This window comes from Ips typographus, linkage group LG8 (genome assembly GCF_016097725.1).
Source record: "Ips typographus isolate SLU linkage group LG8, UJ_Ityp_2.0, whole genome shotgun sequence".
Lineage (NCBI taxonomy): Eukaryota > Metazoa > Arthropoda > Insecta > Coleoptera > Curculionidae > Ips > Ips typographus.
The window spans coordinates 2,611,106-2,633,836 of record NC_138429.1 but is presented as its reverse complement, the minus strand read 5'-3'; the positions used below and the strand labels follow the sequence as shown (position 1 = coordinate 2,633,836).

At 35.3% G+C, this 22,731-nt stretch overlaps 1 protein-coding gene and 2 long non-coding RNA genes across 3 annotated transcripts in view; 1 reads left to right on the top strand and 2 right to left on the bottom strand.

Moving 5' to 3' along the window:
* Positions 1 to 22,731, bottom strand: part of chm (lysine acetyltransferase chameau) — a 28,056-nt gene that overhangs the window by 4,634 nt on the left and 691 nt on the right. Inside the window, exons 3-12 of the mRNA XM_081985290.1 lie at positions 21,587 to 21,757; positions 21,253 to 21,537; positions 21,059 to 21,203; positions 20,848 to 21,005; positions 20,469 to 20,786; positions 19,486 to 19,654; positions 19,289 to 19,432; positions 19,021 to 19,238; positions 18,806 to 18,967; positions 6,361 to 6,454 (exon numbers count right to left, since the gene is read on the bottom strand). Coding sequence (XP_081841416.1) covers positions 6,361 to 6,454; positions 18,806 to 18,967; positions 19,021 to 19,238; positions 19,289 to 19,432; positions 19,486 to 19,654; positions 20,469 to 20,786; positions 20,848 to 21,005; positions 21,059 to 21,203; positions 21,253 to 21,537; positions 21,587 to 21,757 — 1,864 coding nt within the window. The remainder of the gene's footprint in view (positions 1 to 6,360; positions 6,455 to 18,805; positions 18,968 to 19,020; positions 19,239 to 19,288; positions 19,433 to 19,485; positions 19,655 to 20,468; positions 20,787 to 20,847; positions 21,006 to 21,058; positions 21,204 to 21,252; positions 21,538 to 21,586; positions 21,758 to 22,731) is intronic.
* Positions 12,557 to 16,755, top strand: LOC145732942 (uncharacterized). Its single transcript, XR_014179086.1, has 2 exons — positions 12,557 to 12,645; positions 16,507 to 16,755. It is a non-coding gene; the product is annotated as an uncharacterized LOC145732942 (long non-coding RNA).
* Positions 16,432 to 17,318, bottom strand: LOC145732943 (uncharacterized). The gene is made up of 2 exons (XR_014179087.1): positions 16,767 to 17,318; positions 16,432 to 16,706 (listed from the first exon to the last, which is right to left on the bottom strand). It is a non-coding gene; the product is annotated as an uncharacterized LOC145732943 (long non-coding RNA).

Sequence of the window (22,731 nt, the reverse complement as noted above, 5' to 3'; positions counted from 1 at the left end):
ATGTCACTTGGCCAACGAAGAAGAAGAGGAAAAGCTGAATAGAGAGGCGGCTTCCAATAAAGATGAAGCCACCCAAGATGGCCAGGCAGCAAGTGGAAATTATTAAAAACACTAAAGGAACGTAAAGCTGAAAAAGAGAAGAACAACCAAACCAAGCCAGTGGTTGAACTGTTCTTTGTATAATTTTATATATTACATTGGAAATACTGGAAATACGAACGTTTTGACGGACGAATGTTAAGGACGTATTGTTTGTTTATTTATCACTAAATCAGAGATTAGTCTAGTTGACTAGAAATCTTCAACCTCACTTATGCGCAGATAAAACATCGAATATCACATTAAACAGATTTCCAGAAAGTTGACTAGAAGCCAAACAGCATTTTATGACAAGTCGAATGCTTTTGCGAGTATTCTCTCATTTAAGGGTTGGCACATCATTCGTTCTGCTAGTATGAAAACAAATGCGGTCGGTTTTCATATTTGACTTGAGGTCAGTTTTACTAATACTTAAGTATTTTTAGTTATTTTTCAAAATTGTCTGATCTTTCAATAAATAAATCAGAGATTGCACCGGCAACAGTGGAGGGACGCATAGCCTGCCAGACGTCGGCTATCGACCCGCTACGAGGTCAATAGTCGCCCCCCCCAATCCGCGCCCTTTTACTCCCCAAAATGCGGCGTTCCCGGGAGAAGCTCCATGTCGGGGGGATGCTGGAGACTGCGGCCACCACCGTCTCGGAGGGGTTTTGTTCTTGGCGGGTTTATAGCCTATGCTCCCGGCTTTTTAGTCTACAAATCCTCCCCGATAAAGGGGGAGGAATAATATGATTCAAAAGGAGAAAATATTATCATTTGCAGACAGTGGGGTTACAGTCTGTTAAAAGTATTCAAGGTTTTAATTCACAAGCCCAAAAAAGTTTTTTCCAAATTTACTATTGTAGAAACCAAACAGATTGGTTTACTTTAACTAAATCAGAGTGTTGTTTCTGATCTAATATTGAAGATCATCAAGACATTTAAAAATGGATTATTGAATAGACAGCATCCTGCCTCCAAAAAAACTATTAATACCCTTATTAATACTTATCTTCCCTGGCAAAGTAATAAATTCTTTCACCGATCAAAGTCTTGGCAACATGTTGGGTCTAAAAAGTTTTTCGCAAAAATAAGAAATAAATAACAACGTTCAGAAACTTTCTTTATTGGGAAACATACCGGATGTTACTTTCGAAGTTTCGTCACAAACTTCGATGGAAAAATCGGGCAATCTAGCATGATTACAGCCAAAACTCATTTCGCGTCTGAAAGCGTTTTTATTGACCGATAAGGTTTTAAAAATATTTCCCCGGCACTAATGGTACCCGCCCGTGTGTTTCGATTATAATTCAGAATGGAATACCTAATTATGATGGATAGGATCGACGAGCAAAACATAACGCCGTTAGCACAATTATAATAAATTATGCATCTAAATTAGTTCTAATTGGTGGTAATTAAATTTTAAACGGCGTGTCTGTGCAAGCCAGACAAGGCGAAGGGTTCACTTCCTCCGGACGGACACCCGGAATGTGAATCCGGATTCACGGTTTATAATTACATTGATTTGCAATTATTGCGAATGAAATTTAATAATAATTACGTTAAGAACGTTTTTTCAATAGTTTCTATATTAATATGTATAAGCTATTCAAAGAAGTTCATATACCAAAATTCAAACGAAATTGGTATGACGTCACTAATCTCAATAATTTCTGTTATTAGGTGAACTTTTAATGGTTCGTTGCCAATCACTGTTCTGTTAAACACCTCTAACAATTTTAAGAACACTTTCTCTGAGTGAATTAGTGTTTGATTTTGTAACTTTTTTTGTGTACATTGGCAACCCTGGCAATTTTTCCAGCTGTGATTTGATTTGTGGTGAATATTCCCATAGGGAAAATACACTGGTCATCATCATCTTGCTGTTTCTTAAGCTCCAGGAATTTCCATAGTAAACACACTAGACAAGGTACAAAATGCAGATAATGATCTGATGTTAATTGGTACAGAAATAAAAGAAAATCTGAATCCCATTTTTTTTTTTAATTTCCTTAGTGGCTCTTTTCGTCTCTGATACACTATACAAGGTGTTCCAATAAGCCCCCGCCCGCGGTGCGTAAAAAATTAACAAAAAGTAGTGTTTGGCCACTCTGTATACAGTTCCAGTGGGAAATTTGCGGTTTAAAGCCTGGATTCAATTCCTTTGATCTTTTTTACGCTTTAGTTTTATTGTTTGTCCAGTTTGGGAGATATTTCCCCCATATTCCACATTTTTGCGTGAATGTGCTTCATTATAATTTTTCTGGCCTTTGGAGTAAAGGGTGGGCCAAAAAATTGGAAGAAGGCCACTCTGTATACAGTTCCAGTGGGAAATTTGCCGTTCAAAGTCTAGATTCAGTCTCTTTGATCATTTTTACGCAAGTAAACCTGTTTGAGAGATATTCCAGAAAAACAATTTTAAGGGCCAAAAACTTTATTTTCTTTAATAAATGCCGCAATAGTTTAACTGTAAATATGTCAGCTACTTTTTGGGTTACGTTGATGTTAAACCACTCATAAAATCCACTAATTTTCCTCCTTTTTCTCGTCCTTGCTTCATTATATCCTTCTTGGCCTCTAGGGTACAAGGTGGACCAAAAAAATTGATTTTTTACTGATATCTCGTGTTATAGAAGAGATAGAATAGAAGATAGAAGAGAAGAAACCGCTGGGGCATTATGGTGTACAAATTTTAGGAATTAATGGATATTACTGGAAGCACATTGGTATCTAATGACATATAAAAGTTTATAAAAAGTGTGGCAAATAAGCTAGTTATTGAACGAAAGAATGCACCAAAAAAGTCATGAAAAAATAAGTCAATTTTGACACCCTCTAGCGGCCAAACCGTCTAACATATCAACTCAAGTTGGGAAATTTTTAGAAAGCTCATTCCATTGGCTATTCATTGACCTATAACACTCTAGGAAAAATAATGCAATTGTCAAAGTTGACGCCCTCTAGTGGCTAAACGGTACCACTGACCAACCGATTTTTCTACGTCAATGGAAAGCTCATTTCATTGGCTGTCCATCGACATATAAAAGTATATACAAAGTGTTACAAATACGTGTGTTATTTACGGTTTACAGACAGGGTGCCCCAGAAACACATTTTGACTGGTTTGGGTTAATTTGACCCTGGAAAATTAGGAAAACACGGTTACATGAGCTACTAGGTGGTCTACTATGATGTAATTCATAGAAAAACCGATTTTGCAAATGACAATTTTTGTTAGGGTCAAATTTGCCTGAAAAGCCACCACTATTCCAATGGATTTTGCGTTATATTGGCCACTTAGTGCAATGGAAAATCGACTTTAATGATTTTATTTCTACAGTTTTTCTACGGCTCTAAATTTGACACTGTGCTAGATTTGTCGATTTAAAAAAAAATCCCCCAAAGAAGTTAGAGTGGTTACAGTCAAGAAGAACGTTTAGTTAGCTTTGGAGCCCTCTGGCGACCAAACGAAGCACCCTATCAACACAAACTGTCATATTTTTGGAAAGCCCATTATATTTTCTATCCATTGACATATAAAAGTCTATACAAAGTGTTGCAAATAAACGAGTTGTTTGATAATAAAGACAGTTTTGACTAAATTTGACAAATTTTTCAAATAAGTGACCTAATACAAACTTAAGTACCTTAATTTTGAATAGAGAATCAGGCAAAGTTATAAGAATGAGTGTTCAATTTGAAAAACGCTCTTTTCCCTGTTTTCCCTGCTCTTTGTCCTGTATAATATATGTATTTTATCGTTTTTCTTCACCCAAACACAACACATAAAATTCAAGAAGAAAACGTTTCCTGATCGGCATAAATTAAAATTATTGTTTTGGAGACTAAAAATATTAAATTTCACGTAGAACGGTAAATATCTCAGAAACGGATACAGATAAGTGTATGACATTAATATTTAATACACGAAATATGTCTAGAATATGACGTAGAATCCAAAAATGCAATAATATACAAGGTGTCCCATTTAAACTAAGCAGCAGTTGATATCTACTTCCGGTTAAATCGGTGCACGCATATTTTCTTAGTAAAAAAGGTTTTTTAGACTCTCCAGTCGTGGTAATTCAGGAAATTAGTGGGTATTGTTAGGTTAGGTTAGTTATTGGGAATTATTAGGAATTACTGGACATTACAAGGAATTAGTGGACATTATTGGCATATTAGGAATTAGTGTACAAAATTGTATTCGGCGGTTTACCCCTCGATTTAGATAGAGATAGATAGATATTTTTTATTAATGCATTAACAACAAAATTTGAAACCCTCACCTTTAATACTATTTTCAGAAGCAAAAAACATCAATCCAGTATTTATTAAATTTTAAATTGTACAATGCCTGTGCACGCAAAGGTAATATTGATTGTCTGAAAGACTGTCCTACCTTAACAAAGTTTACCCTAACATAAAGTACAGACAGACAGAGTTTCCGAGGGGTTGCGTGTCTGGAGGGAGGGACGGGTAACGTTATTTAAAATCCCCCCTCAATGTAATCCGCAGCCTTTTCCTGGTGTCTAAGGGCGTAATAAAATATAATGGATTTTATTTGAAATTGTTTAAAGGACAGTGGTGTAACAAGTCTTGTTAGTTCTTAAGTTTTGTTTTGGAACATTTTTGACTTTTTAAGGGTTTTTTAATAAAGCCAAAAACCATCTTTTCACCACCTTCATCCCTGATTTGCTTTTTCCCCAAAACGGGGCACGCGTGACTGCGATCTTTCTCGCTCCTCTGGCTGTTGACCCGGCTAGACGGGGTTGGGGCACATTTCGTCTGTTGTCTACCCTTAACGCCGTCTGTCTGCCACTTATACGTATAGTCTGTCGTTTTTCTGTCTCTGTTGACTCATTTGTTGTTTTTCAAACTTCAAAAAATTGTCCATGTCTCAGAAAGAACACTCTTTTTTTGGTCCAAAACAACGTGGTACCCCCTATACAAGGTGTCGTCAAGTTTTGAAAATTTGGTAACATAGTAAAGTAGGTCCAATCCAACTAAAATATTTTCAATGTTATGACACCTTCGGTAATTGAACACCTTGTTTATTATAGTATTTTTCAATCCTCCAGGTACATAACAAAACCTAAATTTATCTGCAACGGTTTTCTAGATATTAACGTTTAAAAAATTACATTTTTGACCAGAATGACGTTTTTAATTTAGACCTTAGGGTCAAAAATTGTAATTGTATAACAGTTGACACCTGTCAAACTTTTCAATTATCTGTGACACTTTAAAATCTGAAAATGCAATTTCCTGTTGCTCATCGAGGGCGCCACTTTTAACAAATTTGTATCACCCTGTATATATTTTATTTAAAATCTGAAAAAAGGGTTCATTTCTAACTGAACTTTGTAATCTTTTTGACTCACATTTCGTTTTCGAGAAATATGGATTTAGAAAATCTAAGGTTTGGATTTGGTTCCCTGTATATGAGTAGTATTTGATAATGTTGTGTTTTGTGTAAATGAGTATAGTTTAATCTCTTTCAGTTTTCTTTCGCATTTTACTTGAATAAAACAGCTTTTCCCCCACAGCTAGACACAGATTAATACGATTTTAATGATAATCCAAACAAAAAGTCAAACACAAAACCCGTCGGACACGGTCGACGTTAATTCATTATGAATCTGGCTTCACGACCCCCCAAATTCCCGACCTGTCCCAATCGGAGCCAGAGGGGGATGATTTTGCCAGAGGTTCAATGCCCTTACCCAAAGCCAGACGCGTTGCGTTACGCAAAAGCGTCGACGTCGTTTTATCTTTCCCCCCCGTCCCGCCAGACTTGAATCCCCCTTTGAAAACTGTGCGTTTCTACGTCTGAAAGGGAGAAAAAGTAATGTCGATTTGGTTTTCAACCCTCGCTTGGGGAAGGCCAGTGACGTATCTTGATCAGTAAAATACCAGCTTGTTCCGATGTAATACTACCCAAATTGCCCCCTTCTTAACTTATTCAAACATTAGTTAATTAACTATAAGTCACATTCACAGAAAAATAAAACATCTGATCAATATCACTCTTCCTAAGTAGGTACAATATAAATAAGCAATTCAAATGAACGTTCCACAGAGGGTGGAATCTAATAGATTGTGGGGTTTTTAATGACGAAATGGCGTGTGGCGCCCTTTAAAAATACATCAACTAGTAGGTTGTAATGACCATACTAGAAACAGTGGAAACACCTTTGAATAGACACATTGGAAATACCGATGTGCAATTATTATTGATCCTGAACTACATACAAAAATAATTTGAAAGCAACTTACTGAAATCAATCAGCAACCTTCCATAACCCTGTCTCTGGTAAGGAGGTAAAGTCAGTATGCAGGAAACGTTGTAGTTCAAAAATGAATTTTTTTCCTGAAACAAACAGAATATTACTCTTATAGCTATTTATGTACCAAGGGCATTAGAGAGAACAGAATGTCCTGAAGAACCTGTCCCTCGGACTGTTGCATGGCTACAATGTTTTATGTTTCACCGAATTAAGCAATTATTTACTGTTTCTGGCATTGAAAAGGAAGGTAAACCTTTACCGGTATGTTGTTTACTGTTTATTTTACTTGAATGTTTTGTGACTGATAGTCCTGTCAGTCAGTAAAAATGGCAAGACGAAATTTTAGAAATCATAAAAGAAAATGCAGCAAATTATTACCTAAAAAAAGTCAAGAGCATCCCAAGGTAGGGAATACATAGTTTTTAAGGGAAGGAAAAATAAAAATGCCATTGCTAATTTTAAAAAAGGTTTCAGAGCGTTAGAAGAGGGCGTTATGATAACGCCCGCCTATAATGCCCTCAGGTTGTTATGAACACTATAACCCACACCGTTTCTAAGGTAATATGCATTCATAACGTACAGGTGAAACATAAAAATAATAACGTGACCTTTAGGATCCGTTTGACGTTAAAAAAAAGAGTCACGTGTTCATTTTCACTGTGAAACGATTACGTGACTGCAAAAATATCAGTTTAAAGTAAAAAACGGTTACGTGACCCTTCAAATAACATTTTGACATTTAAAACTGTCACGTGACCATTTTATTTAGTTACGCGACTCCTCAAATAACATTTTGACATTTAAAACTGTCACGTGACTATTTTCACTGTAAAACAGTCACGTGACTTTCAAATTCCGTTTTGACATTAAAAAAATCTCGCATGACCTTTAAAATTAAATTACGGTCCTCCTTAAGGAGTTATAAGGCAGAAACCGACAGGATGCACCAAACTGGGTGCGTATTCTTGAAACAAGGGAAGGGAATAATCAAGAAAAAGACCTGTAGAATGTGACAGGAACCCGTCATTGTCAGCTTATTCTGTCACATTCTATCGACAATTCTCTTGAGAATTCCGTTCCCTGCTTTCAAGAATTGGGCCCCTGGTTTGTTTAAACTAACTTCAGTTTGACTAAGCGTAGTTCCGTTATTTGAGGAGTTACAAAAATATGCAAATAAAGTAAGTTGCAGGAAATTTCATCCTCTACAAGATTGTATTAAGGTGTTTTTTTGCATTCCCTCCTTAAGGAGTTACAAGGCAAAACTGACAGGGTGCTCCAAAATGCTTTTTTAAACTAACCCCATTTCGATTGGGTTGTTATCACTTTTAATCTAATATAGTTAAGATGTGACATTTCTTGTCTTTTTCCTTGTACTATTTCAATATTTCCACATCCTCAAGAGGCCTAGAAATATTATTTATATGGCTTATTGCATTTCCGTATTTGTCTGTTGCTTTTAGTACTACCAGCACCCCCCTAAATCCGGCACTGGTTATTCTCTATCTAAAATCTGAATTGGAATGATCTTGCAAAATAGAAAGCGCTTGTCAAGATGTCGGAAAGCTACAGTAGCAATTTGATTCTAATATACTAGTATTGACAAAATTCCAAAAAATGTAGAAACGATTAGTGGCTTCTATTTATAAAACTTGGTTAGGAAAAGACTGAATTTCATTCATGAAACACAGGATGAATCGCGAACCGCCAGGCTGACTTGGCAGGGAAAAGTTCAGTGTTATTAGCTATAGACAACAGACGCCGGATCTATTTTTAGAAAGTATATTGCATACTTAGTATTTTTGGTTGCTTCGTCTGCCACACTGGTAGATTTATATGGGCTATAGGATGAACAAGCTACAATAAATTATATGACGCTAAGATTCGAAAGCTTGATGGTCAACCAAATTTAACAGATGCTTTCATGTTTTATTCTTTCAACAGTTCTACATCAAAAATTTTTAGCTAAAACTTAATCAAAGTCATATTCTTCATAGTTTTGCAACCTTGTTAATTCATTACATTTTTAGTAGAGAAATTGACTGTCCAAGTAGTACAACTCAACCAAATTTAAGAGTAATGCTCTGTTTTTCTTGTTTGCTCCAAACTGTGTCCAATTCTTTAGTTTCTCTAAGAAACTCTTCTAGTTCTTCCAAGTTAGCAATTCCTTCATCCCTGTTTAAGAACTTTTCCTTCTTGCTTATTCTCATGTTATTCCAATGATGTGGGTGGAATTGTATGGTTTATTAGTACTAAGGAGTACCAGAATGTATCTGGTATACACCATGTATAAAGTGATCGACAAGGAATGTGTCTATTAATATCTGTGACCGTCTAGCCGGCGTGTATACAAGCGTACTGAACATTTTTTCGTCAAACCCTCTGGAACCATAAATTCGAAGCTAATGATTTGTTTTCGAGAACTAATCCTGCAGTTTTTGATTATTTGTGGGATGAATCGTCGCCTCGTAATGCGATGAGTCCATTATTTATGGGCATAGCGCGTTACGATCGAACCATGTTAATGGCTGTTTTTAGATAGCGATTCTGTGAATAGGGAGTTAAGCATTTTAATGGTTAACAAGAAAAGCTTATTATTTCAAAGCTGGATGCTCTAAAAGAAGCCGATATAATTGCTTGGAGCTCTGACTGAGCTTTTTTGCTCCTTAAAATAACATAAATTTGATACAAAATAGTATTGCGGGTGGGTATCTATCTACTTGGTATTCTTTGTTCGCAGCATTTATTGTCTTTGACAAACCGGTCTATTCATACATTTTGTTCACGCGCCATATGGAAAAACCATGAATGATCAAAGAACAGTACAGGTAGACTCCAGACAGCATGAATTACACGCCTAAAGGTCTCCAGACTTCCTGTTACACTTATTAACATTCGCTGGTTTGATATTACCAGCTGATAACATATTGAAATATGAGTGCTCGAGGATAAGTGAAAAAAGGCATAAATTTTAATGGATTTATTAACCACGGTCGGTACAACAAGATTAATTTTGTTGTTGTACTCATAGTGAAGATTATTAACATCCAGAATGTGATTTAATTAAGGTCAGACTTCATTTATATATCACATTATATTCCCAGCTTTGCCACAATCAGATTAAAACAACAATGGAGGTAAGCAGACCGTTAATGATGCCAAATTATGTTAATATTCAAAAATGTAGGAAAGGACAGTATTTTGACGTATTTGGGTATAACCTATAACAAACCGTATTTCATTTAAGAAGAAGTGTCAGGGGAAATGCACTTTGGGTCATATTTGTCTGATCAACGTTATGCATAATATAAGGAATCATCTTCTGGGGAAAATCCAGCCAACTAAATCTAAAAATGTGCAGTAAGGCTGATAAAATAAAAGAAGTTTAAAAAAATCTAGAATTAGTGTTCTAGAATCTAGAGAGATAAACTTCCATGAAGTAGAATAAATTTGATTCCAAGTGATTTCTAAAATTTTGTAAAACATCACATTCTTGTATGATGCTTTGACGCAAGTTTTCCAATGAGATAGGTTAGGTTAGGTTAGGCATAAGTCTTTTATTTCGATTTGAGCTGTCCCCAGAGGAAGAAATCTAACGATGACAAATCAGGAGAACGTGCCGGCCTTTCAATGAAACTCCTCCTTCCAATCCATTGATGAGGAAATGTATCACTAGAATCAATAGAGTGCGTGAGATTGTTTGAACCTATTTTATCGAGCACGGTTAGACATGTTACATGGAAAATGTTTAAAATGTCAAAAACAACTCTAAAAAAATATAAAAATAATAGATTTTTCACTTAAAACAGTCTAAAATTCCAAACTAGTCTTTCTCGAGAATTATGATTTTAATTGAGACAAAATTTTAGGACCGAAAATCATTCAAACCATGAATTCACGACTTACAATTGAGTAAAAATGTTGCTAACAAGACTAAAGAATGTCTGAAACTCTGAAAATAGTAAAATTGCAATTTTTGGACTAATTTTGTTGTGCAAAACGGAAAATTCTAAAATCTTGAGTTCTAATGTTGTGAACTTAAAACAGTCTTAGCACTTAAAACATGACGTTCAAAACTCTGAAAGTAAATTGTTAATATACTGGCAAAGCTGAAAAAGTCTTATATTTCATCTTCTGGACTTCAAAAGTGATCAAGTTTAAACTTTCAAAACTAAAAATGTTTCAAAAGCAAATATTTCAGACTAACGAGTAACTGTCCTTTAGTTCTCCAGACTAGAAAGCGAAAAGCTAGAAAGTGTCTAGATCTCGATTCAGTACAGAAAGTAATCCACAAAATCATCTTTTAGGAGTAAAAACAGTCTACAGAGTTCCTAAAAACGTCACTGTTTTGTTTTCGATATAGACCACCCTGTTTAGTACCTATACAGGGTTTTTCAATGAAAAGTAGCCACCCTGAATATCTTCCAAAATAATTTCTCTGTTAAAAAATGCTAAGACACGTCAACAAAGATTGCAAGGGGGACATCTTTTTACGTAGGATTTGAATTTCTGCCATCAGCCCCTTTGCCCCCTTTGTGGCACATCGTTCGAAAGGGTATTTCATAAGGAATTAATTGCACTATTTTATTTGTACATTTGCTTTGAATTGAGACCAAAAAAAATAAAAACATTTTTTTGTTATTTTGGTCAAACTGCTGATAACACTACCGAATACCTGTTTTCCATTCCATGTTTTTGCCTCAGTCGGTCAACTTGTAGGTTCGTTTTGAAGGAACATTGTTAATATGGTTTACACGACTGCCGAAAGAATAGAAATTGTACGTTTTTATTTCAAACATAACGACTTTCAATGCAATCCATCCAGATAAATTAATTGGGTCATCAGTATGTCTTAAAGTTGATGCAAAAATTCATGGAAACTGGTTCAGTGACAAACAAAAAACATCAACCTGAAAGACAAATTATTAATGAACCAATTGAAGTTGCTGTTTTGGGACACGTTGCAATGGATAATAATCAGTCTTTAAATCAAATTTCCCATGCATCGGGTGTTTCGACAAGCAGTGTATGGAGAATTTTAAAAAACACAATTTTCATCCATACAAGGTAAAATTGGTTCAGGAATTAAACGAAGATGACTATGATAGAAGACTACAATTTTGTGAAATTATGTCTACTAATCTGACAAACAACGTGAACTTGTTGTACAATATTTGCTTCAGTGATGAGTGTATGTTTTTTTTTGAATGGAGAAGTGAACAGGCATAACTGTAGGTATTGGTCAGACACTAATCCACATTGGTTTAGGGAAACCCATATCCAAAATCCAGAAAAACTTAATGTTTGGGCAGGTATTTTAGGAGACCACATCGTTGGTCCGTTTTTTATTGACGGTAATTTAAATGGCGCTACTTATCTTGAGCTTCTTGACACCACTGTTGATCCGACCATAATATATACTAGAAAATGATGAAAATTTATTTGAAAATCAACTAATTTTCCAACAAGACGGTGCACCTCCACACTATTCACTTCCCGTTGGTAGACGTGGTCCCATGGAATGGCCTGCGAGATCACCCGACCTCACTCCGTTGGACTTTTTTCGGCGGCCTTAGCATTTTTTAACAGAGAAATTATTTTGGAATATATTTAGGGTGGCTACTTTTCATTGAAAAACCCTGTATATGTGTGTGAAATTGTTCATTAACCTAACCAGTGATATCAGAGATATAATTTCTGTAGTGTTTGCTGAAATTTACTTTCATTATCAGAAATATTGTTGATTATTATGCAGTGCATATTTGACAAAGCCTATAGTTATTACAAAGCCTATAGTTTTATAATGTCTTCTTTACTAACGTAGTCTACAAAAACACTTACACACCACTTGGTGGCTTTTTATTTATTTATATTTTTAAATCAATATGAAATCTATTCTGTTTGAGAACCAGAACAAGAATACCTTATTTAGCTACCAAGTAAAAAAATAACGAGTTGTTGGTTGTCTTTTGTGTGTGAATCTGTAAAGCAATTACATAGACTATTCGATCCGGGAGGCAAATACCAATAATTTTTTCTGAAAACTGAAATGAAGAAGGTATGCACTTGGTCGCACTGCATTTGTCGTAAAACGCGCTCGCGCTTACGTCATCAACATTCTTCAGATTGCAACCTTCGCTGCAACGGTGAAGATTCACAGAATGTTCTTTTTAGCTGTAGTACTGTTGCTAGGTGGAAGTACTGCCGACAACGGGGTTCCGTGGAAAATACGATACTCGCGAGGTTGACATACCAGGTGGGAGCAGACCGGAGATAGGTAGATATTCGTTCGATCCGGTTTTCGATGAGTAATTCCTATGTGATTTAAGATTTTTTTTCGCTGTTGGGTTTGCCATTAAGGTTTTACAAAATGTCACTTAATCTTCTACTAAGAGACTTCTTTGTTTCTTCGATTTATTTAGAAACCAGTCAATAACTTTCAAACTGCTTGGTGTATTCGCAGAGGATTTAGTAACCCATCTATTATGTAAAACTTTCTTATTCTAGGAAGTCAAAAATTAAATTGAATTTTACATGGTAAATCACTAAGAAAAATTATTATATACATTTTTAAAATTTTGTTTGGCAAAAAAGGAAAGCTTTACGGCCGTGACGTCATGCGACAGGCAACCAAGCGGCTATTGCACGGAAAGCCCAGTCGTTTCAGGTTATTCATCAATTAGCGGGTAGGTTAAGTTGTAATACAAATTTAATTAATATTAATTACAAATTTTAATTAGTTCTACAAAAAATGTTTGAAAGAATGATTTATAACAAGCTCTAACAGTCATTAGTCTGAAATAGTGCTCAAAAAACATGCTTGGACTTGGGTTCAATTTGACAGTATGACAACACTCCAGAAGAGATTGTATAACTGAAATCAAAGTGGGCTTGACTAAATAGAAGCACTTAAAATATAACTAAAAATTTATAGTTCCTTAAAAGGTCATGGGATTTCGACCGTCCGGCTGTTCACATCTGACGGTTTGACGTCATACGCACACGTTTCAGTCCGGTGAAACACAACACGTCGTAATGTTTTGTTTGTCATGTTTTCTATTCGTGGAAAAAATTTGTAAGCTAGATAAGGTGAGCGATTTAGTTTTTGGCCTATCCGCATTATGATTATGACAATGACAAAACAATGATTCTTATGTAAAACGCCGCTGGTTTCAACTTTCAACTCTATCTCAGAAAACCATCAAAACATCTTCATTTAGCATTCTATAGGCATATGAGCCGCACATTCCACCTTGTCACGTGGAGAGCCCGTAAAAAACCAAAACGACACTTATAGTGCGCGGATTCCTAGTAACATGAAAATTATAGCTGTTTGTATGCAGTGTTTTACGACCATTTATCTGGGGTTCTATTACCTTTGAAATTACAACGACCGTGTAATGGGAACGGTTAAAATGATTTGTTGTCACTTGTTGCGACCGTTTTTTTAACTTAATACACTTATTGCTAGTTCTCTTTTGTGGCTGTATACAATTGTATTCATTTTATGCTTCTTTTTGTTTTGGGTCTGTCACTCATCAATTCCTCTTCAGACAATAGTGACTAACGTGACCATGTTTTCTATGCAACAATGACTCTTTAAAACCATTATCATTACAATGACATTTTATTATACAGTTGTGAAGAATGATTAGATTTTCTGAATCTAACTGGAAAGACATCATCACCAACAACCAGTGTCTAGAAAGTAACTAGAACCCATCTTTTCGCTATAAAACTGAATAAATAAATCATTAATAACAAATTCAGTCAGATAACACAGACAGCAAGTTGGCAAACAAAAAAAGTCTCTTCAAAACCGTCTCATCCTTCCTTTTAAGCGTTATCAACAATGTGGCTGAGCATCTACTAATTGGATTCGTAATTGTTTAATTCGATTTATATACTGTTAGCAATTTACTTGAAACACGGTATTTGCCATATAAAAGGTAATTGAGTGGTTCTCGGTGTTATATGGAAACGGAATTTAATTCAGGACAGGTGGCTCGCGCTAAAAACGAACAATTTTTTTGCGAGGCAGCTGCAATTCTGATAGCATTTTAACGAGCCAACGATTCGGCTAAATGACCTTTATTATGGCGAATATTGCCGGTAAAAGGTGTTGAAATATAAACGATTTTCTGATTGTAATTTTACGCCACTCCAGACAAATAAAATCCGGTTAATTCACTTTTCTTGTTTCCACTCTTGCTGCGGTGACCTGCAACTTAACATATCTGCACAATGAGGTTAAAAAAGAACGATTAAATCAATTATTGTCCTTCACTTTTACTGGTATTTGTCTCTGGAATTTAAATCAATTTATTGCTCTACTTTCTTCAAACTTTACGAAATCATTCAATTCAATGAGTCATTTAATGGTGCGCAGCTAATTTAATTAGTGATTTTTATTGGTTAAATTAATAATTGCTGCACATTTATTGAATTATTTCGACTGGTTTCTAAATACTTATATATACAGGATGGTCCAAATTGATTGTTTGATAATTGAAGGGTAAAAAGTACATAAATAAAAGCCAAAGTGTCTGTTTTATCTTACATTTCTAAATGTTTATAGAATTTTAAAAATGGACCTGGAGGCCTCTGGCAATTTAAAACTGTTCTAGGAAAGCTTGAGACAGTTTAGAGGGCTCTGGAATATTTCAGAAAGGCCTCAGTAGCATTTAGAGGTCTTTAGGACATTTAAAACGGTCCTAGAGGCCTATGACAATTTGAAACATCTTTGAGAAGGTTTAAAACACTTGTAGAAGCTTCGGGCACTTTTTAGAAAGTTCTCAATAACATTTAGAGGTTTAAGAAATTTTAAAAACAGACCTGGAGGCCTCTGACAATTTAAAACTGTTCTAGGAAAGCTTGAGACGTTGTAGAGGGCTCTAGAACTTTTCAGAAAGTCCTCAGTAGCATTTAAAGGTCTTTGGGACATTTAAAACGATCCTAGAGGCCTCTGACAATTTAAAACAACTTTGAGGAGATATAAGACACTTGTAGAGACCTCTGACACTTTTTAGAAGGTTCTCAATATCATTTAGAAAACTAAGGCACTTTGAAAATGGTCCTAGAGACCTTTGGCAATTTAAAACAACTTTGGAAAGGTTTTAGACACTTGTGGCAGTTTTAGAAAATTCTCAATAGCATTTAGAGGTTTACTGAACTTTCAACATGGTCCTGGAGGATTCTGGCAATTTAAAACAGTTCTGGGAAAGTTGTGCAGAGCTCTACAAAGTCCTCAATCGTATTTAGAGATCTCTGGCACGTTTAAAACAACTTTCAGAAGGTTTACGACACTTGTAGGAGCTTCTGGCCCTTTTTAGGTTGTTAGTACCATTTAGAAGTCTTTGGCATATTCAAAACTGTCCGAGAGGCCTCTGACAATTTAAAACAACTTTGGGAATGTTTAAAACACTTGTAGAAGCTTCTGACACTGTTTAGAGGGTTCTCAATATAATTTAAAGGTCTTTGAACTCTTTGAAAATGCCCCTAAAGGTTTCTGGTAATATAAAGTCAAGTTCTAGAAACGTTTATATTTAAACCCTGTAGAAGCAATAGTATTTGACCAACCAATCCAAGTTAATATACCGTTGGAAAACCCATTTCGCTTTTTTAAAACTTGAATTATCCTACAATCAATTTGGACCACCCTGTATACAGAGTGTGTCCACAGTTACCTTGATTGCAACAATGCACTTAATATGTTAATGTTTATTTTAATAACATTTATCATCAAACGTGATTCGCAAAGACAAAGATTAATTAACACGTCTTTTGGCTGACTCTGTTATCCGAACAGCAAAAGCAAAAGCGAGTTCTTGTCACTACGGGCACTTTAAGGTGCAAAAATTTGGTTTTAAACCATTATTTTAGTGTTGTAGTTCCTTGTTGCAGTAATAGTAGTTTGTTTTCTCTGGTTATGACACTATAGTCACGCAGAACAAGTAATGTTGATAAAATCAGTAAAAAGAAATATCAATAAATAAGAATAATTAAGATATTTCAAATCCCAGATAAGATCATTCCTACAAAGCAAGTTAAAGTTGGTAATCTGATCGGATCAAATTTATATTTTAACATTTCTTATGCTACATCAATAATTTGCAGAAGCTGCGCCCTTTTGTTGCAGAAAGCAAACTGATTTAGGTTTTCTGTAAATCCCGTATGCGGCGTCGAAAAGGGCGGTCCTGGGGCGGCGGCGCGACGCATTCGGTAAAGGGTCGACGACCTGGGGGACGGCAAATTCGACGTGGATGACGTCGACGTCGTTGTATCGCATGCAGGTGGAGTCATCGCCGCCGCACAGCAAGATTATGACTCAATGAATCGCTGGGGTAGGAGTCGATTATTTTCATAATGTAAATATTTTGTGTATTTTCACGACCTTACTCTTTGTATAATAAGCCCCTTTCTAAATATTTGTTCAGACTAAATTAGTTACTTGCTTCTAAGATCTTCTACAATGTTTACAATGGGACGCTAAAAGGTCTAAAATGTGCATCTTTTATGAACTAACATAAACAGCTTCACGATATCCGATTTATTAGTTTTTGCCGTATGTCAACCTAGTTCTATTTTTTCATCAATTATAGAAAACTAATTTGAGATACTAAACAGTAATGATCAAAATAAACGACTGAGCAACGCGAATACAATCTTAATCCTCTCGAATACATCGAACCCATTACAGTGTCGCAGACAGGAAATTTGCTGAAAACGTATCAATGACTTCCCGCATTGAGAAATGTTGATTTAATAAGTCAAACTGCTTGATAATGGTGTCGATTGTTGGAAATATGTCTGTCTGATACTCTGGAACATGATGAAAAAAACGTTATGAAAGTATCATCATTACTATAAAGTGTCATTAAAACAGAATCACATAGGCGAAACAATATTGGATACTTGATGTTCAAGGTTTGAAATATAAGAAAACTACTAAAAAACAACGAGAATCCATAAAAAGATTCTTGTTTTAAGTCTAGCAAATAGCCAATCAACCTCGAGATAAATGGTATGCACTATAACCGTTAAAATGTTGTGCCAATCATTTATTTACTCATTGAAGTGATTAAAATACGAGGTACACCACTGTCAGGCTTAATCCAATGAGATAATTGCCGATTAGAATCTGAAAATTCCGATACGCTAACTGGGTCGCAACGTACCCGATGACGTCCAAAGATGAATCGATTCCCATAAATCCAACAGTACAGCAACGCGTGGGAACATCTCAAAAAGAAACGGGCTAGTCTGAAGCATATTGCTATTCAGAATTTTCTTTAAATTCAAATACTTTAGTTTTGTGCTCTTATTAGGTCAGATTAGTACAGTTATCAGGCTAGAGAATTAAAAAATCAATACTCTTTTGTATGAGTACGATTTGAAATTGGTAAAATCTATCCAATCCAATAATAATAAAATGGTAATATTTACTATTCACAAAATGTGATACTATAGGGAAAAACGGAGGGAATGTCTCATCTTTGTCTTTCTCAAAGTCATCTCAACTTTAAAATGCATAATGATTGACAACATTTTATCAGAAAAGTATCCAGACTGATCCTATAAGAATTCTCTCACTAGACGTTCCATATACGAATACTGTTTTATAATTAATTTCTTAAAGTGGAAACAAATATATACAGAATGTCCCAAAGTTTGAGTTCCATCATATAAAAACACTGTCTGGTTTAACGGGCCGTAATTTTGGTTGTGTAAGAGCTACAGAGTCGTTTTTTTACCAAAATGTAGCTAAAACAATTCTTTATTCGACCACCCTGTACAACTTGCTCAGAAAAATATTTAACGACAGCGCCAGAAAGCGAAACGTCACGTTTTAGTTTACCACTCCGCTGGATATTTTCTTGTTTAACCTAACCTAACCAGTTTTTGAAAATTTCTACCAATTGGTCCCAGTAGTACCCAACAGTATTTTTTCATTAATTTACACGGTGGGGTTAAGGAGATACAGAGTAAAATGTTAACAGGTATAGCAAAAATGCACTCTTCACATGCTTTATGTCACAACACTGTACAACTTGCTCACAGCGTTGCCAACATCACTCGAATGCAATTACGAAAGTAATGAAAATGTTACCAAATATAGTGTCTTTTCTTAAAAACAATAATCACATTACAACAAAGTTGCCAAACTGACAACTCTTTTAATTTAGTGCAAAATTTTTGAATGCTGCCAAATCGTCCATTTTTGTAAAAACAATCTAAAAATTCTTCTAATTTTGTATGAAATACTTGCAATGTTGCCAAATCAATCAATAAATGATTCACATTTTGTCATTTTTTTTCCACTATGAAGAGTTTTGTTTCATGTTTATAAAAAAATCAAGTAATTTCACTATTAAGAATAAAATGCATTGATGTAAAACCTAAGGTTTACAGTGACGTCAAAAGTAGTAAAAACTTACCTTACTAAAGTACCCTACAGTGTGGCAGCCCTCGTTGTCAACTAACGTCATTATGTAGAATAAAAACGGTTCGACGTCATAATAAAGAGTTTTGTGGTCCAAGAAAAACTTTGCCAACAAACACAAGTTTTGGCAATACTGTTTGTATTTCTTGCCATCCACCTGAAAAGATTAACTGAAAACAAATTTTTCCAATGCATAAAAAGCAAACTTACCTCCCAAACACTAACTTTATCTTTTCGATAAACCTCCTCACCGGGTGGATGTCGCCAAACACACTTCATAGCGTGTCTTTCCAAGATAGTTCTTGATTTCATGTAACGCAAACAATACTCGCAAATGTACAACTTGGGTAACCGAGCGTAATCCTCCGGATAGGGACTTTGATACCAAACTTCCATCTCATATTTACCCATTTCAATACATTTTGTACCTGTACAGTAAAGATGTAAAAAAAACGAAATTGGATGAGGACAAGTTTACCTTTGGTACTGGGTAAGCTTTTAAGTTCCTCTTCGATTTTCTCGCTGGCTAAAGACTGAGCATCACGAAACAGTTTTAAATCATACTCAGGAACGAAATTGTTTAAGTCCGGCTCCTTAGTTTTATCGATTTGAGGCTTAATATCTACCAAAAGAAAGTGCAAAAAACGATTCATTTTAATGCAAGATGATCCTTACCATCCATGGGTTCCTGCTTAAATTTGCTTCGTAAATCTTTTACTCTAGCTAGATACTGTTTTTGTTCTTGGGTGGCAGGTCTAGGTGATTCACTAACTTGATCTAGTGCTTTTTTTCTAGCCTCTTCGCGTTTTTTACGTTCAATCAGTTCACTTTTGCATTTTGCTATCTACAACCAAAGATTTTTGTTATAAAATGTATCTGCTGGTTTTATTCTGAAAGAAATCGAATATTTACCGCCAGTTTAAAGATAAAACATCTTAAGGGGATCGGAAAAGACTTTTTAATTTTTTTTCGCATTTTAAGGCTTATATTAGGACTATTATTACTATGAGGCGTTTTGAACAATAATGTAGCATTGTGAGGTATTTTAAAGGCATTTCAAGGTATTTTGTATGCAAAAAGGCAATTTCGTGTACAAAAATTTATCGGCGGTCTACCCCTCGGCTTCGAATTTCTCTCTTTTAACCCAAATTACGACTTTATTTGCGTGATTTTTCTTTTATTTAATAGCTAAAGGTTTGGGGAATGTGCGAAAGTTATTTTTGTCACCAAAAAAGTTTTGCAGCTGGAAAAAATAGTGACTTGAAAATGTAGGTAATTTTAGCATTTTCTTAAAAGGCTACTAAAATTTTTAATTGACGTACTATTAAACTTATAGTGACTTTTGCACATTCTTTCATATACCGTTTAAAAAACACCAATATATGGCCTAGTTTTTTTTTATTTGAGTTAAAAGTTTGTCATAAAATGCATTGAATTTCCCATAAGACGTTTTGCTTGCCCTTAAAAATGAAACAAATGTTGCATTACAAATACAATGAAACCTTAAATAAAAAAAAAATACTCTTTCTAATAGGGCAATCTCTAACCACAACGCAATCTCATAATTTGCTTTAAAACTTGACTTGTTCAACAGCTGACTGTTTATGTTTGATTTTTAATTCTCAAAAATTCTGATTAGTACTAAACTTTCCGCTTACCGTCATATTATGATACGTAGGACACGCTTCAAGCACAAAGTGTTTATCAAACTTTCCACTTAAATGTCCAGCGCTGTCGCAGCCTTCCAAAGGACACGTTCTCTCCACAATAACGTTTTCATTCGCCTTCAGTTTGGTATCAGCTTTTTTATTGTTTTTTGCTTTACCTTTAGTCGAACCTGGTGCTCTTTTAACGGGCGATCTGCTCAAGGATCGCTTGGTGCTTTCAGTGTCCGAGTCTGTGTCTGAAAACACAGTTTTCCCAAGCACATGTTTAGACTTACGCGCGCTTGCTGAACGGGTTAGCTTCCTTGTCACCTAAACCACAAATTATCCGGTGGTTAATTTAGCAGTTACAACTGACCTTAAGAGAACTTACTTGTTTTGATTTGCTACTATCAAGTTCTGAGTCTGAGCCATCCCCATTGTCGTTAATTGCAACACTAGGTTTTTTCGCTGCCTTTTTAATGGTTTTGCTATCATCTTTGTCCGAGTCTTCTCCAGTTGATTCAGTTCCACTACTGCTGCTACTTGTCCCTGAAAATATTAGCCATTACAATGCTGAATGGCTGGAAAAATTACTGAAATACCGCTAGTGGAAGTGGCGGAGTTGGCTGAACTTTCTCCTGAAGCTTTTTTCTCTGGTAATTTTTTTTCTGGTACTTTCTTCTCAACTCGAGCTTTTTCGACCGGTTTTGCCGCTGCTTTAGGCCGTGGTTCTGGCTTAGATTTCGCCTGAAAGTTTCCACTACAAAACCTCACATTTGCGATTCAGTGAACTTACTTGAGGGGTCACTTTCGGCTGAGTTTTTGCGTTGGGTTTAGAATCAGAATCTGAGCTATTTTCAGGTGAGAAAATACTTTTCTTCTTTGAATCAACAATTCTTGCAGTAGAAACCCGTTTAACACTGTCTTTAGGTTTAGGAGGCTGTTTTGCAGCCGCTATTACCTTTCCAGGGACTGGTTTCTGCACCACTGACTTTCCCGGTCCAGAATTTGCTGAACCGGCTGTTGTCTTGGGCGTAATTGTTGCTGTAGCTTTAGGTTTGACATTGCTTTTACGGTTTATCTGGAAAACTTAATATGTAATCTTAATCAGCAATAATGGAACCACATACCTGTTTATTAAAATCTTTGTCATCATCATCATCTGTAGTATAAGCATTTGTTTTTGTTGGTGGCGGTTGTTTATTAGAAGGTTTGGTAGATTGCACTTTTCCTTTATTTGTTACTTTTGGTTCAGTTTTTGATGCCACTTTTACATTTTCAGTACTTTTACGCGGACTTTTCTGCAAGGTAGAGAATAACAAATAGTCTTTTTATTAAATTGATTAAGGTACTAATATTATTTGGATTTTATGTTAACCTACAATACTAAGTTGTTTGAAATATTCATACTTCACTGAAAATGAAAATCAGCTGACTATTTTGGTGATGGTGTTTAGTGTTAACCTGAGTTCTAAGCTATAGTAGCATAGGCCATCATGTTTTGTCAGAATAAGTTAAAATGAGATAGACTCTGTAAACAATTGCACAACAGAACTGCCAAAATACGTCTTTTACTTTTTAGATACTGTCTACTAAAAGTTTTAGTTATAAAAAATACTCACACTGGTTTTAATAGACTAATTTTATGTCTTAACGTTTTCAGTAGCATTTAGAGGGTTCTGACACTTTCAAAATGGATCTAGAGACCTCTGGAAATTTAAAACAGTTATGGGAAGGTTTAAGACATTTGTAGAGGAATCTGACACTTTTTAGAAGGTTCTCAGTAGAATTTAGAGAGTCTGGCACATTGAAAACGGTCCTAGAGGTCTGTGCCAATTTAAAACAATTCTAGGAAGGTTTAAAGCATGTGTAGAACCTCTGGCACTTTTTTAAAGGTTTTCAGCTTTATAGAACTTAGAACTAAAAATTTACAACAGTTATGGGAAGATTGAAGATACTTGTAGAGGGCCTTGACACCTTTTAGAAGGTTCTCAATAGAATTTAGAGGGTCTGGGACATTCAAAATGGTCCTAGAGGCCTCTGGCACTTTTTAAAAGGTTTTCAATGCAATTTAGAGGTTTATGGAACTTTCAAAATGATCTTAGAGGCCTCTGAAAATTTAAAACAATAATGGGAAGGTTTAAGACACTTGTAGATGGCTTTGACACTTTTTAGAAGGTTCTCAGTAGAATTTAGAGGGTCTGGGGCATTCAAAACAGTCCTAGAGACTTCTGGCATTTTTAGAAAAATTTTTAGTAGGATTTAAAGCTTTATA